Below are 12825 nucleotides of genomic sequence, written 5' to 3'. Positions count from 1 at the left end.
AAAATATGGAGGGAAAGACACAGGAACGCGCGGCAGTTTGGGTGGAAGTAGAAGTATTTTGTCACTTTCTGATGTTCTAATTTATAACGAATAAACAACCCTTTAATAGTTGCCAATAAAATGATCCTAGCTTAAGTAAATGTGGCCCTTTTCTCAAACCTCATACAGCAAGAATAGGCGTCAACATTATCAAAAAATAATGTTTTTGAGATTATGAAATTTGCATGTGTACTTTTCACTTATCATCAACATCACATCATTCAGGATCTCGGACTAAAAATGATGGTTCAAGAACTAACTCATTTCGCCTGCATAGTTAATTTTGTTTTGAAAAGCCATTCCTCACTTTCACCTCATTGCACGGATTCGCCATAATTATTGGAACCAAGTTAAAGCGAGGCTCAAATTGCACACTAAGACTATTACTATAACTACATGTACATGCATGGAGGCTGCTAAGCATGAAGTTTGCCATTACAGCCTCCTTTTCATTCAGGGCACACGTGACCGTGTACCAATGAAAACCAAACTTGTTTCCAATTTGAACAAACATAGTTAAGCGAAACTGTTCTAATTATCTTCCAAAAAAACACCCCCAATATGGTCGGTGGTCAGACAACCACCAAGCTTAAAACCTAATCAGTTCGGAAATTGAGGAACTCTCTATATTCGCCCAAACCAGACATTAATTTGTGCGCAATTTACTAAATGTCGGGGATCTTAATGAGATAAGTCTCTGGCCTACGGCGTGGTGGTGGGGTTTCAGGGAAAAGAAAGGAAAAACACCATGACACGCAAAAGGTCAATGCCCTCAAAAGTCGAAAACAGTCATGAAGACAATGTCAAAATTGTCAATACTCATTTTTTTTTGTTTCCTGCAAATTGTTAAAAAAGAAAAAATCCAAGATGAATCTGTGGAGGTGCACACTATGGAGTTGAATCTGGTCGAGTCACGCAAAGTGTAGCTTAAATTATTTCCTCATGTCAACAGTTCCCCACTGTAGACATGCTTTGTTGACTGTTCTTGGTTTTTACATTGATTGAAAAGTTGCTGATAAACTTTGACTTCGACTAGAAAAATGGTTGTTATCGAGTTTGATGTCGACTAAAACTAAAAGTGTGGAATATGAAAACTCAGAAGTCACCGAGTGCAACTAAAGCGGCAGTACAAGTCAACGTACTAAAAACCCTCCGATTGTCTCAAGTTCAGAGAAGTTCAACCATTGCAGAGTGGTTAACCTCTGAACGACGTCTCCATCTGGACCATAAACCCTCGGTTTTATGACAGATTTCCGATCCGGCTGATCCGCAATGACCCATCAAAAACCATGCAATTTCCTTCAACCAACCAAATAATAAAACCACAAATCCCACCCAAACTGAGCGGAATACCAAAAGCGACCTTCTTCATTTTTTTTTAAATTTAGAAATTTGGTTCTAAAGAAATCAAGAGGAAATTAAGACGCAAATTGAAAGAATACACATTGACAAACTTTATTCACAATTCATAGTCAAAATGTGATTTATGAATATTTCCTAATGCTTATTTTACAAAAGCAAAGCGTTGCTCCAAAAAATGTGTAAAACTTATGATGAAACTCCCGTAGAATGGCAACTAATGATTATTGAGGCAAAGGTAATTTCATGCACATCATTTTTACAGATTTTGTTAATCATTACCGTTGCCCAATGCCCCAATACACGGCAACAAAAGAGGGCTCCCTTTAAGAAACCAATGATTCAACAAGAAAAATATGTTACAGATGTTGTGGACATTATATTATCAAAAAGCTTTCTCCGTTGTTAAGTATATGGGCCTATCAAAAAGAAATCAAATAAACATTTCCGGGCATTCTTGCCACTTATCTTTTTTTAAGAGCACGGCACTGGCATTATCAACCTCATATAAAGTGCACAATTTTGCCCCGAAGTAAAAAAGTGGGGTTTGTGGTCAACACACACAAAACACGCGGCGTATAAAATGGCAAGGTGGATAGTGGTAAATACAGTGGTAAATTTACAAGTCTTTTATTTTTCTCATCTTGAAATCTACCTATCCGTCGAGCCATTTTTTCCAATATCGATAATTGATATGCTGTCCTCGACCTTTTCGACATCCTTCTCTTTGCTGGCCGTCAGCTTTGCGCGGGAATCACCGACGCGGTTTGTCTTGGTGTTGCAAGTGCAAGACGCGGTGGTCTCATCGAAGAGGTACTCCAACAACTGCAATATAGTCAAGACACTGCCACCAAGGAACAGACCGAAGTTACCGCCCAGAGTGGCTGCAAAAAATGAAAATAGGTTTTATCAGAAGGTGTTGCTTTGTCCGAAATAGGCTTCCAGAGTTACGGCTACGTCTATTGTCAGCATGTGCCCACGTAGGCCTATTTGCAACCAGCGAAGACCTAGACCTAACTCTACTGACACAAGATTTTGGACACGTCCTTACAATATCGCACAGGGCAGAACTAGAATGTATAAAATTGATCTCTAGAGGGCGCTATATGAACAAATCCTATCGATGGTTGACACTACCTGCACTGAGTGTTGTATGTAGTCGATTCCCATTATAGTCGGGGCCGTATCATAAGTCCGACGCCTCATAGGTCCGACGCCTCATAAGTCCGAAATTTCGGACTTATGAGGCGTCGGACTTATGAGGCATACAATTTATTTATTCCGCCTCATAGGTCCGACGCCTCATTAGTCCGACGCCTCATAAGTCCGACAACGGAAAAACGAGGCGTTTAATTTGTCGGACTTCCGAGGCGTCGGAGCTATGAGGCGTCGGAGCTATGAGGCGTCGGACTTATGAGGCGTCGGACCTATGAGGCGTCGGACTTATGGGCCCTTATTTGGTTAGGGGATGTAATTTTGTCGGACTTATGAGGCGTCGGACCTATGAGGCGTCGAACTTATGCGCGGACCCCTTATAGTCCATGCAAGTCCTCACAAGTCCATCACACAAGTCACCCATCCCGATTGGAGTCAAACTTTGACAAAGGGGTTTCATCGTTATTGTTCATCCCTTGCTATTTGTGAATGGATTTGGATTTATTTCTGACTTGACTTGTGGACTCAACTACAACACCGCTGGTTGATTCGAATCATCTGGAGCCTGCGCGCCATCGCAAGAGGGCGATCGTCAAATCATCACAAACGTCCCTTTTTGCAACACACGCGGCGATGCTGGTTGTCAGTAGTTTCGACTACTAACTAGTTGGCATGGGCCATCATTAACTAGCGTTTCTGACGAAGGTTCGTTTCACTTTAGTAAGCCACAGTGTTGTTGATCGAACGAACTTTCTCTTATGTATACTGTAAGAAAGGTATATAGGCCTACTTTTTTGCTACTAGGAAGTAGGATTTTCTGAGAAAATCGTGTAGATTGCTTCAGCGCACCTTGACATACAATTTAATATTTTATTGTGTGAGATCTCACAGTCTCACACAATGAGTGTGTAATCGGTATGTCAACCATCGAGAAACTGATTTTTATTTCAAAATTGTTTCAGCCACTTTGAAAGAATAAATCGTCAGTCTGAAACGGTGTCGTAGAATTTTCTCCAAAGTTTAACCTTTTCAAAAATGTTGCTAGGTTAAATATTTTCAGATCTACTAAGTTAATGCCATCTCTAAATCAGCCTTACCCAATAGACTAAAAACCGTCATCTCTGGAAGTTGCTCAATTACTTCATGGCTGAGTGCCTCGAAATAGATAGACAGCAGCACCAGGTTGTTTCTGTAGGGGAATAAGGGGGAAAGCAATCAATTTATTGCACTATAGAAGGTGAAGTACATTCGAGCCTTGAGAGCTTTTGTGCAGGCGTCAAAGCAAAATAACAATTCCTTTTTTTTTCTCAGAGAGTTGCTGACGCCAGCGCCAAAGTTCGAAAAAATTAGTTTTTTTCGCTTAAACAAAACATATATACAAATTTTGTTAGGAGAGAAAATGAGAGCACGGGGCGTGCATCTGTAATCGTTCCTACTATTAATTATTTTGGTCCCTTACTCTATTGGGGGTGTGGCCTAGGCAGGGGGAACCGGGGGATGGGGTGGGGGCAATTGCCTCTCCCCCCCCCCCCAGATTTACCCTAGTGCCCCTTTTGCGGGCATATAATGTTCCCCCTCGAGATGAAAACAAAACTGGCCCTGAAATTGTGGATAATTTGTTTTCAGTAACCATTTCCCAAAGTGGTATAGAGATTTCTGATATGAACGAGGAATATGAAAACCAAGCCCCAAAACCCTTACAATTCGCCCTGAAAATGGGCACATAATGCATAGTTTGTACCCCCCTCCCCACTATTTGATTTAACGGAGGCCAAGTGTCCGGTGAAAAAAACGTGTCAACGTTTCGGTACGGATGTGCAATTGCCCCTTTTTTGGTGATGCCCCCCAATTTGAAAACCGTTCCGCCGCCACTGGGCCTCAGGGTTTAAATCCAGCTCCTGGCCACACGCTTTTTGTGTCCTTGGGCAAGCCACTTCATCCCCATCTGCCTCTCTCCACCCAGGAGTATAAATTGGTACCGGCATTAGCTGGGGAGTAACCTGCGATGGACTGTCATCCTATCAAAGGGGAGTACTCAGTCGTTTCATGGCAAGGAAACGGCACATTAGCTCGTGAAAGACTATACTTACTCTATGTATTCAGCCGTGAAGTTGTGCGTAGTGCTGTTGCTGTATATTGTCTCTATGAAGTTGGCGCGAAGTTTGACGTTGGTGGAGGTGAAGGGGTACGCCTCGATCTCGCACGGTGCCCTACAATCGCAGGAAGTCTCTAAAGTACCAGTTACCGCTTGAACTACACGCCCAGAAAAAAAAATCATTTGAAGCTTGGTTATCGGTCACATTTCAACAAAAATGCCTGCTAAAATATTCAGTGTATTTTTTTCTTAGTTTCATTTTCAGTATTTATAACCGAATAGATAAATTGTCCGGAACGTGGCCGCTGTGCCCACAGAACTGTTTTGCAGTAGTCGAGTTTACCACAAGTTATTCACAAGCCCATCACAAGTAAAGGAATTCAGTCACAGATCCAGTTACAAGCTATTCAAAATAATGACAACTTTGTTAACGTTTTATTCAGTTATTCATGACCTGGTTTCAGTGAAAGAACGTGTGATTTGCCCTCGACTTGACTTGTGATGGTCTCGACAGTGCACTTGTGTTGTCAGTCTCCCTCTACCCAGTGTTAAATGTTAAAATGCACTATGCCCAAAATATGTGGGCTATTCAAGTTCTTGTAATCAATCCATCACGTCAATCACAAGCCAGCGCAAGTCAATCACAAGCCATCACAACTCAATCACAAGTCAAGCACAAGTAACCACAACTATCATAACGAAACATCACATGTCCATCACTTGTCATTCACTTTCAAGTGACAGATTAGTCAATTGGACTATTGCAAACGTATTCTGTTCTCATTGTTCTTCCTTAGTCTGTGACTTAATTGACTTGTGATTAGCTCGATTATACATTTCTAGTTTCTACAATTTTCTAGACCTAAAATTGGAATTCTAGAAAATTAAAGTTTCCTCTTAAAAGTTCGTCTTCTGGTAACAGATCATTTTCACAACCCAAGGAAATAAGTTCTAAGACAGAAAAAAAGCATAGAAAATGAGCATAGAAGAGAGAGCATAAAAATGGATCAAGTAAACCTTACGTAGGACAACATGAGCGCACTCGTGCGACTCGGCCGGGTTGCAGACCGGGGCAGTCCCGGGCTGCTCGACCAGTCGGCACCCGCACTGCTCCACCACTAGATCGGTCTCGCACTCGATACGACAGGCTTGCAGCGAGTAGTGGTCATAGTACTGCAGGCTTCCGTCCCCTTCGCAAGTTGTGTAGGGCCAGGGCAGGTTTGTTATCTGTTACAAAAAAAGAAGAAACGCCCGTGCATTAGTTTAAAGGGTTCATGAAATTAGGTTTACTTAAGACATATTTTGTGCAACTTTCTACTCCTCTTAAATATATACGAACTATTTTACATCCCTTTTTGGTTCATTTTATTGAAAATGCATTTCTTTGAACTTTTAAAAAATCCCATGCTTTTCCTGACAACTGAGGGTGCTGTTGCTGTGATGTCATTTTAGGAAGACACCTTTCAGTTTTCCGTTCAAATTGTGAATCCAAACGTTTGCTCAATGAAAACATTTGTAAGAAACGTTTGCCCATTAATTGGCATAAACAACAAGGAATCACAAAAGAAAATTTACGACAGCAAACTAGCCAACATATCCTGGCGACTTATGGTGCTAAATAACAGTAACATTGAGGTTTCTGCCTGAAACTACATCCCACTTCTGCTAATAAATGTGGAAATCCGAAATTCGCATTACTAAAAAAAAAAATGGCAAAGCAAAAATGTAAAATAAGGTTAAATGGGGCACTAAGGTGCATTTTTTTTAGGAGAAGGGTTGTCTACACCTTGGAAATTAAATACTCCAATTGAATTAAGCGCTCTTTACTGCACAAAAGTGCAATGGTTCCCGGAGCCAACATTATCGATAGTGCATGACAGTTGGGCGGGTATCAGTTTACCATGCGAAAACCAAACTATTGTGCCGCAAATATCTATTCGATTTTTTTTCCGTTCTTTATTAAGTGGGCAACTGATTTTATTATTCAAGTATAGTACATTTATTTCAATGCTGTCCTTGGAAATGTACATTGTTTACAATAAGTTGAAATACAATATTACAGGTGAAGTTAATATCAAATTATTACACAAAGGACATCATTTAGGTTTGGGTGAAGCAAAAATGCTTTTGTACCCTAACCTAGGGACAGGTTTAATAAGATTTAATAAGTGGCAGGTAATAACAAGTATTGTATAGTGCGTTATTATAAAACTGTTTTGATACTTTCTTTCTATGTAGGTCTACCTGTTCGTGACGAACTGCAACAAAATTGTGGTGGCCGGGCCCGGCCCCAAAGCCCAGCTCTTTGACGTAAGGTGGTTCTGAAGGATGATGCAGCATCCATTTGATTCCTGCATCCTCGGCTGCTCCGTCTAGGTCGTTGCTAGGCGTGTACTCCTCCTCCTGGATATTCAAGGTCAACTTCAGTCCATTGGCTACAATGCAGTTAATGGCAATAAATGTTATTTGGGAACATTCGAAACTACATAAATTCACTTTGTAATGATTGGAAACAGGATTGCGGAAGGTAAAATCTCGCGATTTATAAAGCTATTGTTGAAGTCAAAGTAATGACCTCATTAAAAATTCCTCGTCTTCGTTATCTGTTCTACTCAGAGTGTACCTAAGCTACTAGAAATTATTTCTTCACCTACACACACAATTAATCGTTAGAACAGTATATTATTATTAGGTAAAAAAAGTTCTTAAAAAAATAACCAATTTAAGTTTAAAAATTACCAAAAGAATTTATAGAATTGTTATGTAGCTTGAAAGGCACGATTTTTAAAAATGTATGGCGGGATGGTTCGTGTTGATGTCTGTAACGTACCTACGCCGGCGGATATGGTCGAATGGCGCTCGTCTTCTGACTCCACATGGTTGAATGTGTAGCAGTTTCCCAGATGAGAAAAGACGTGATGAAAGTCTTCATGAGAGCACTCCAATCCTTTCCATGTACACTGCAAAATGAAACATTTTGGTTATGAGGACAGTGTGTATAGCTCCATAGCCCATACGACAACTGAAGCGTCTTTGGGGGAAAAATGAGGCACTAAAGTGAACAATGGCTACATCAAAATACTGCATTGCAGTAGGGGCATATTCGATGGTGTTTATTTTATTTATTTCTGGTAATGAAACCATCAAGGAGCCTGAAGAAACCCGAAGAGAGAAGACAATGAGAAGAAATTACAGTTTTAGAGGTGGGAGGAAGAGCCCAGAGGAATATTCTGAGGGAAAACCCACGGAATCAGGTAGGGACTGAAAACCCAATCCACAAATTGGCCAAAGCGGGATTCGAACCCGGGTCACAGCGGTGGCGAGGAAAGTACCGCTACGCCAACCATTGGTTTAACCAATTCCACGGAGTTGCTTAGCACGGAAAACTGCTGAGCAGAAAATTGCATTGCTAGGACACCAAGGTATATGTACGTGTATACATTGCATATCACAACGACATGTCTGCCTTCATTTTTGTTTAAGAAGTTTTTGCGCTAAGTTTTTAAAGGTCAACGACGGATCCGTCATATGAGCCAATAATAATCGATTTATAATTTTCTGGCGCGATGTCATTTTGAACAAAACAATAAAAGAAGGCCATTTTCAAAGATGAGTCAAGTGTAATGCATTTTTTGACATTTCCGTTAGTAGTTCGGCGAAACCGTAAATGGGTGCGCATTTTTTGTTGCTTCAAACGAAAAAAAAATGCACAATGAATTATCTATCCTTTACCTTTAACTGGAAAATGTGTGGAATGTGTCCCAATAGTTTTAGGTTATATACAATTCGGCGGCATGGATATTTTCAATTATGATATTTTACTGGAAAATACATCTCATGCCCTCTGTGACCTTTAACCTCACCTCCACTATCATCTCATCCAGCTGGTGCCCTGTACGGTTGGTAAACTCCGTCATATCGTAGTCATTATCGATGGCCTGTTCCGACCAGTTAACGGCCGCCAGATTCTGCCTGAATTCCTCCGTGTACAAATATGGGTTGATGAGATTGTGCTCTTCGTCAATAATACCTATTTGACATAATGGGGAAAAGGGTACAGATATGTGAATCTTGTATACATTTGTCGGATTTTTTGGGGGTATGAGGTGGGGGAGCCGTTGGGCTACATATTTTTTAGTAAAAACTTCCAACGATGCGGCGCCAGACACGGTACGTCATGTATTCAAATTTTCAAAATTTATCAAATGTCACATTTTAGACCTGTTCTCGTGTAACAGTATGGAGATGATCTGTGTAAATACACTGTGGCGTGTTTTAATTTTGTACCAACGTACTTCCAGATTCACCAGTGTTGACCTTTCTTACACTATCCCAAGTGTTAAGAAAAATAACAAAGCAGGTGTATGTTTTATTCAAGTGGGGTTTACAAGGGGTCCAAAATCACATCCACTATCTACCAAGATCGCACAAAGATTTAAATTTGTCTGCAGAAAGTCGACACAAAGACTGCTGATCTTCCATTGTAGTTTGGAACGCCTTGGATGTGACTTTAGACTCCCACTCGGTAAACGTTATGCACAACTGCAATCTCAGTAAGGACATCTATTCCGTAATGATTAGCTGCTCGCAAGGAATCGCCGTATTAACAGTCAATCGCCGTATTAACACTGTTGCCTTGCACAAGTCTACTCTAAAGATAAATCTCATCCATCGGTTTCTTTGCGGGTGCAGTCTTTACTTATAAGTTAAACCATGGAACTATTTTATAGACGAAACTCCTAGTTCCTTGCCAGACTGGAACCTTGAGTGCCGAAAAAGATGCAAAACGAAATCAAACTTTACTCACTCTCTAGTCAACAAAATTCTCCAGAGGTTTCAATAAAAAATAGGGTCCTCAATATGTCACCAACCAAGTTTGAAGACTCAATTAAATTTTTAAAAGAGACTTTTCTTCAATATTTTGCACATGAGAGGGAAGTCAAGTGATTTCAAAATGAGGCTAAAGACTAGACTGTTACATGTCCAACCATGGTCCAACTACATGTATTTGAAAATACTGACCTCTTCATTCAGTGTCATTAGTTTGGTGGCTGATGTAGAAACCTATACCCGACATGCCAGATGTTTCTTTTGGCACAGTTGAATGATGCATTACTGAAAGGGTTGTTGGAATGGTTGCTTCAGGTACCAGTCTGTTTTCTTGTATTGCATGTTTTTAATACATTTAGTTTGGGGACGGTCATACACAGTATTGAGAGTCCCAAGTTTTTGGACTAGTTCCTTGCTAGAGCATTATTCAACTGAGTTGACTGGGGACCGAGTTGACCCGGGATCGAATTAATCTAGGACCGAGTTGACCTGGGACCTAGTTGACTCGGACCGAGTTGGTTTGGGAGTTGACTCGAAATCAACTGAAAAAGTTTACAAACAATCACTCCATATCAACATCTCTCTGGGATACAGAAATACAGTAAAATAGTCCACACTCACCCAGATGCGTGCCCACATTCTTCAGGTCTTGCTCGGTCCAAGCCGACTCACGGTACTTGTTGAAGTTGCAGATAGTCACCGCGGGGAAATCCAACTCGTCCGCGTAGTTGATGTCGACTTTGGTGACGTGATTGTACTGAAAGAAGCTAATGAGGGACAGAGTGCTAAGGTAGATGAAGTAACTCAACGCGGCTAGGGTGACCGCCGCCCAGATCAGACGGCGCAACACTCCGCCTTCGCCCGCTATGTGCTTCAGTCCGTGGAGATCGGAAACATCCTTCGCCCAGTCCACTAGATGACAGCGTTTGTAGCATCCCATTTTGTGGTTGTGTTTTTCAGTTTTGTAAATGAAAGTCAGTAGATTATCTCACGGAGGTACTGGGATCTCTACTGCCTCCTCTACTGCCTCATACGTGTCTCTAGTCTTTGGATCATCAAATAGTCATGTCGCGATTAGTAAATTGCCTATGGGCGGTTTCTGTGCTTTGTGCGCTACATGTAAAACCCTAACTGGTGCAGCCCGTTACGTACGTAAATCAATGTGTTCTTTTGTCCTTCTTTGCCTGTGGTCGATGCGGATTATCGATGTTTTTATCGGCTATCGATGATCGGATTAACTCCAAACGAAGCTAGTTGACTGCTCGATAAAATGTGCGGCTTTGCCAAACAATATCTGTGAAGCCACTATACACCATGGCAACAAATTTGTATGGCAATGCAAGGAATACACCTATTCCACCCCAAACGTCAACTTCTGGCCGTGTAATCTCGCACAATAATGACTAGTCTAGTCATGAGCGTGGTTGTGTTACTCTAACAGCAACACTTTCATGACTTCTCCCCTGTTTAAATGACACTAGTCTATGCCGAATTCCCCTAGGCGCTCTTCAAGTCGACAAATCCACTTCTTTGATTCTAGAGGTTTGTTCTCTTTCTCAAGAGATGGTGTACACATCGACAATGCTTTTCTTTTCATCGATTATATCCTCCGGGGCAAACAACGTCCCATTGTACGCTGCAAAGTTTCTAGTAACTGTATCTTGCTTGGCTACCAGCCCCTGCAAACATAATTATTATGCAGTACTCGTATGATGTCAACACATTCACCAACGGATGAGTGCTGGTCCGCAGTATGACAATATTGACCTTTTTTTGTTACAGGAACAACATTGAATCTTATTACTATGACTGTTCAATGATCGCAGAGTCAAAAGAAATAGACCGGTTTAGAAAAACAATATTGTAAAAGAATAATGTGACTCGCTCCGTTCCACAAAAAATAGCACGTGGATAAAGTACATGTTATTGACTAGCAACTGTGAAAATTTCACGCAATGTGCATACTTTAATCCCAAGCTATGTCTATTTTGATAAAGAGATTACACAATTCAGCTGTCCACCACTGATCATTAACCGTTCTAGGAACTTATGAATACCCATAATATACAACAAAACATGAACGTTTTTCAAACTCCATGAATGAACGAAAACTTTCAAAGGAAAAAAAGACAAAATCGCCAACAATATTTCAGAAATAAAAGAGTTGACTTGTTCGTCATATTCAAAACACAAAATCTGACAGTAAAAGTAATGTTTCCGTCTTAACGCAAACGATTACAATCTCATTTTTGTATTTGAAAGCCTGTGTGTCATCTGCAATTCTCAAACAGCTTCAAATGGCATTCCATGGACAGCTATAAAAATATGTTCTTAATATGGTAAAACATGCTTCTGATAGCATGGATCAATTTCAGTAAAAACAAATTCCAGATGAGTAGAAAAACATGCCCTTTTTGAGACATACTTCACTAGTGTATCAAATTTGATTGCTTTTTAAGAGAAAAAAAACAATAAAGGTCAATTTCCTTTTTACTCACCCTGTAGGCCTACATGCATATTGATTGAACTGTCAGTTTGCAGCCCCCACTTAAGAACTTGCACGTTTGCTTTCCTTAATTAAAAAAAAACACGAAGATTCCTTCATGATTCTCGGCGATATCAACTAGTAGGCTACGGTGACTAGATTGCTTCATGGACCCTCAATTCACCGATTAAGACAAAGAATAAAAATGTGGCAGTTTTCGGGATTTAACGAAACAAATGTTGAATTCGAAATCATTTTTTAGAAAATTGGGTCTTGGATAGCCAAGTTGGTTTGAAACTCCAACATGAATATGCAGATTTTCATTTTTATTCTTAACATGACACAACGGAGAGCTATGAAAACGATTACTGGTCTTTTTTTCTTGTGGGAGTTTAGAAACAGAAAACCTGGACCGGTAGGTACCGTAGTTTCTGGAGAGACAGAGAAAGTGGTGTAAAGGTGGAACTTTGAAAAACAGAAACCACTTTAAAAGTCACTACAACTCAAATCAGGTATTTTTGAAATATAACTCTATTTATTATTTCGATAAAGCAGAATTATTTCAGTCCACAATGAATTTGCCTGAAAAGTGCAATAATATTTGGCATTAAAATAGTATATTATACTATATAATAAACTATCATCATTAAATTTCTTCAAATGTTTAATTAACTTTAATTTCATTAGAAACACTAGTGTATAGAATCATGTTAAAAAGAAGAAAACAAATTCGACGTTTCCATTGTTACTTTCATCCCGTGTTATCATGCGGTCCTCTTGTGAAATCCTACTTCACAACACATTCGAAGTGATGTTCGTTCCAAATCTTTTACGGAAAAATTGGAGAAAGTGCGATCAAACT

The 12825-nt window shown here is 40.2% G+C and overlaps 1 protein-coding gene across 1 annotated transcript; it reads right to left on the bottom strand.

Moving 5' to 3' along the window:
* Positions 1-1469: 1469 nt before the first annotated feature.
* LOC119726702 (acid-sensing ion channel 2-like) lies at positions 1470-11035 on the bottom strand. Its single transcript, XM_038198502.1, has 8 exons — positions 10100-11035; positions 8512-8678; positions 7479-7608; positions 6893-7083; positions 5671-5875; positions 4644-4806; positions 3651-3742; positions 1470-2282 (listed from the first exon to the last, which is right to left on the bottom strand). Exons 1-8 carry the CDS (start codon positions 10416-10418, stop codon positions 2050-2052), a joined length of 1500 nt encoding a protein of 499 aa, XP_038054430.1. The 5' UTR covers positions 10419-11035; the 3' UTR covers positions 1470-2049.
* Between the last annotated feature and the right edge of the window lie 1790 nt (positions 11036-12825).

This window comes from Patiria miniata, unplaced genomic scaffold, assembly GCF_015706575.1.
Source record: "Patiria miniata isolate m_02_andy unplaced genomic scaffold, ASM1570657v1 HiC_scaffold_2, whole genome shotgun sequence".
Taxonomy (NCBI): Eukaryota; Metazoa; Echinodermata; class Asteroidea; order Valvatida; family Asterinidae; genus Patiria; species Patiria miniata.
The sequence above is the reverse complement of the archived record's forward strand: the minus strand, read 5'-3'. Positions and strand labels throughout refer to the sequence as shown.

What these genes read in the sequence shown, in the direction of transcription:
- LOC119726702 (XM_038198502.1), bottom strand. Translation starts at nt 10,418, where the DNA reads ATGGGATGCTACAAACGCTGTCATCTAGTGGACTGGGCGAAGGATGTT. An exon ending in TTGCAGTTCGTCACGAACAG is followed by an intron (nt 5,876 to 6,892) that starts GTAGACCTACAT and finishes TTTTTGTAACAG; the next exon opens with ATAACAAACCTGCCCTGGCC. An exon ending in TTCACGGCTGAATACATAGA is followed by an intron (nt 3,743 to 4,643) that starts GTAAGTATAGTC and finishes ATTCCCCTACAG; the next exon opens with AAACAACCTGGTGCTGCTGT.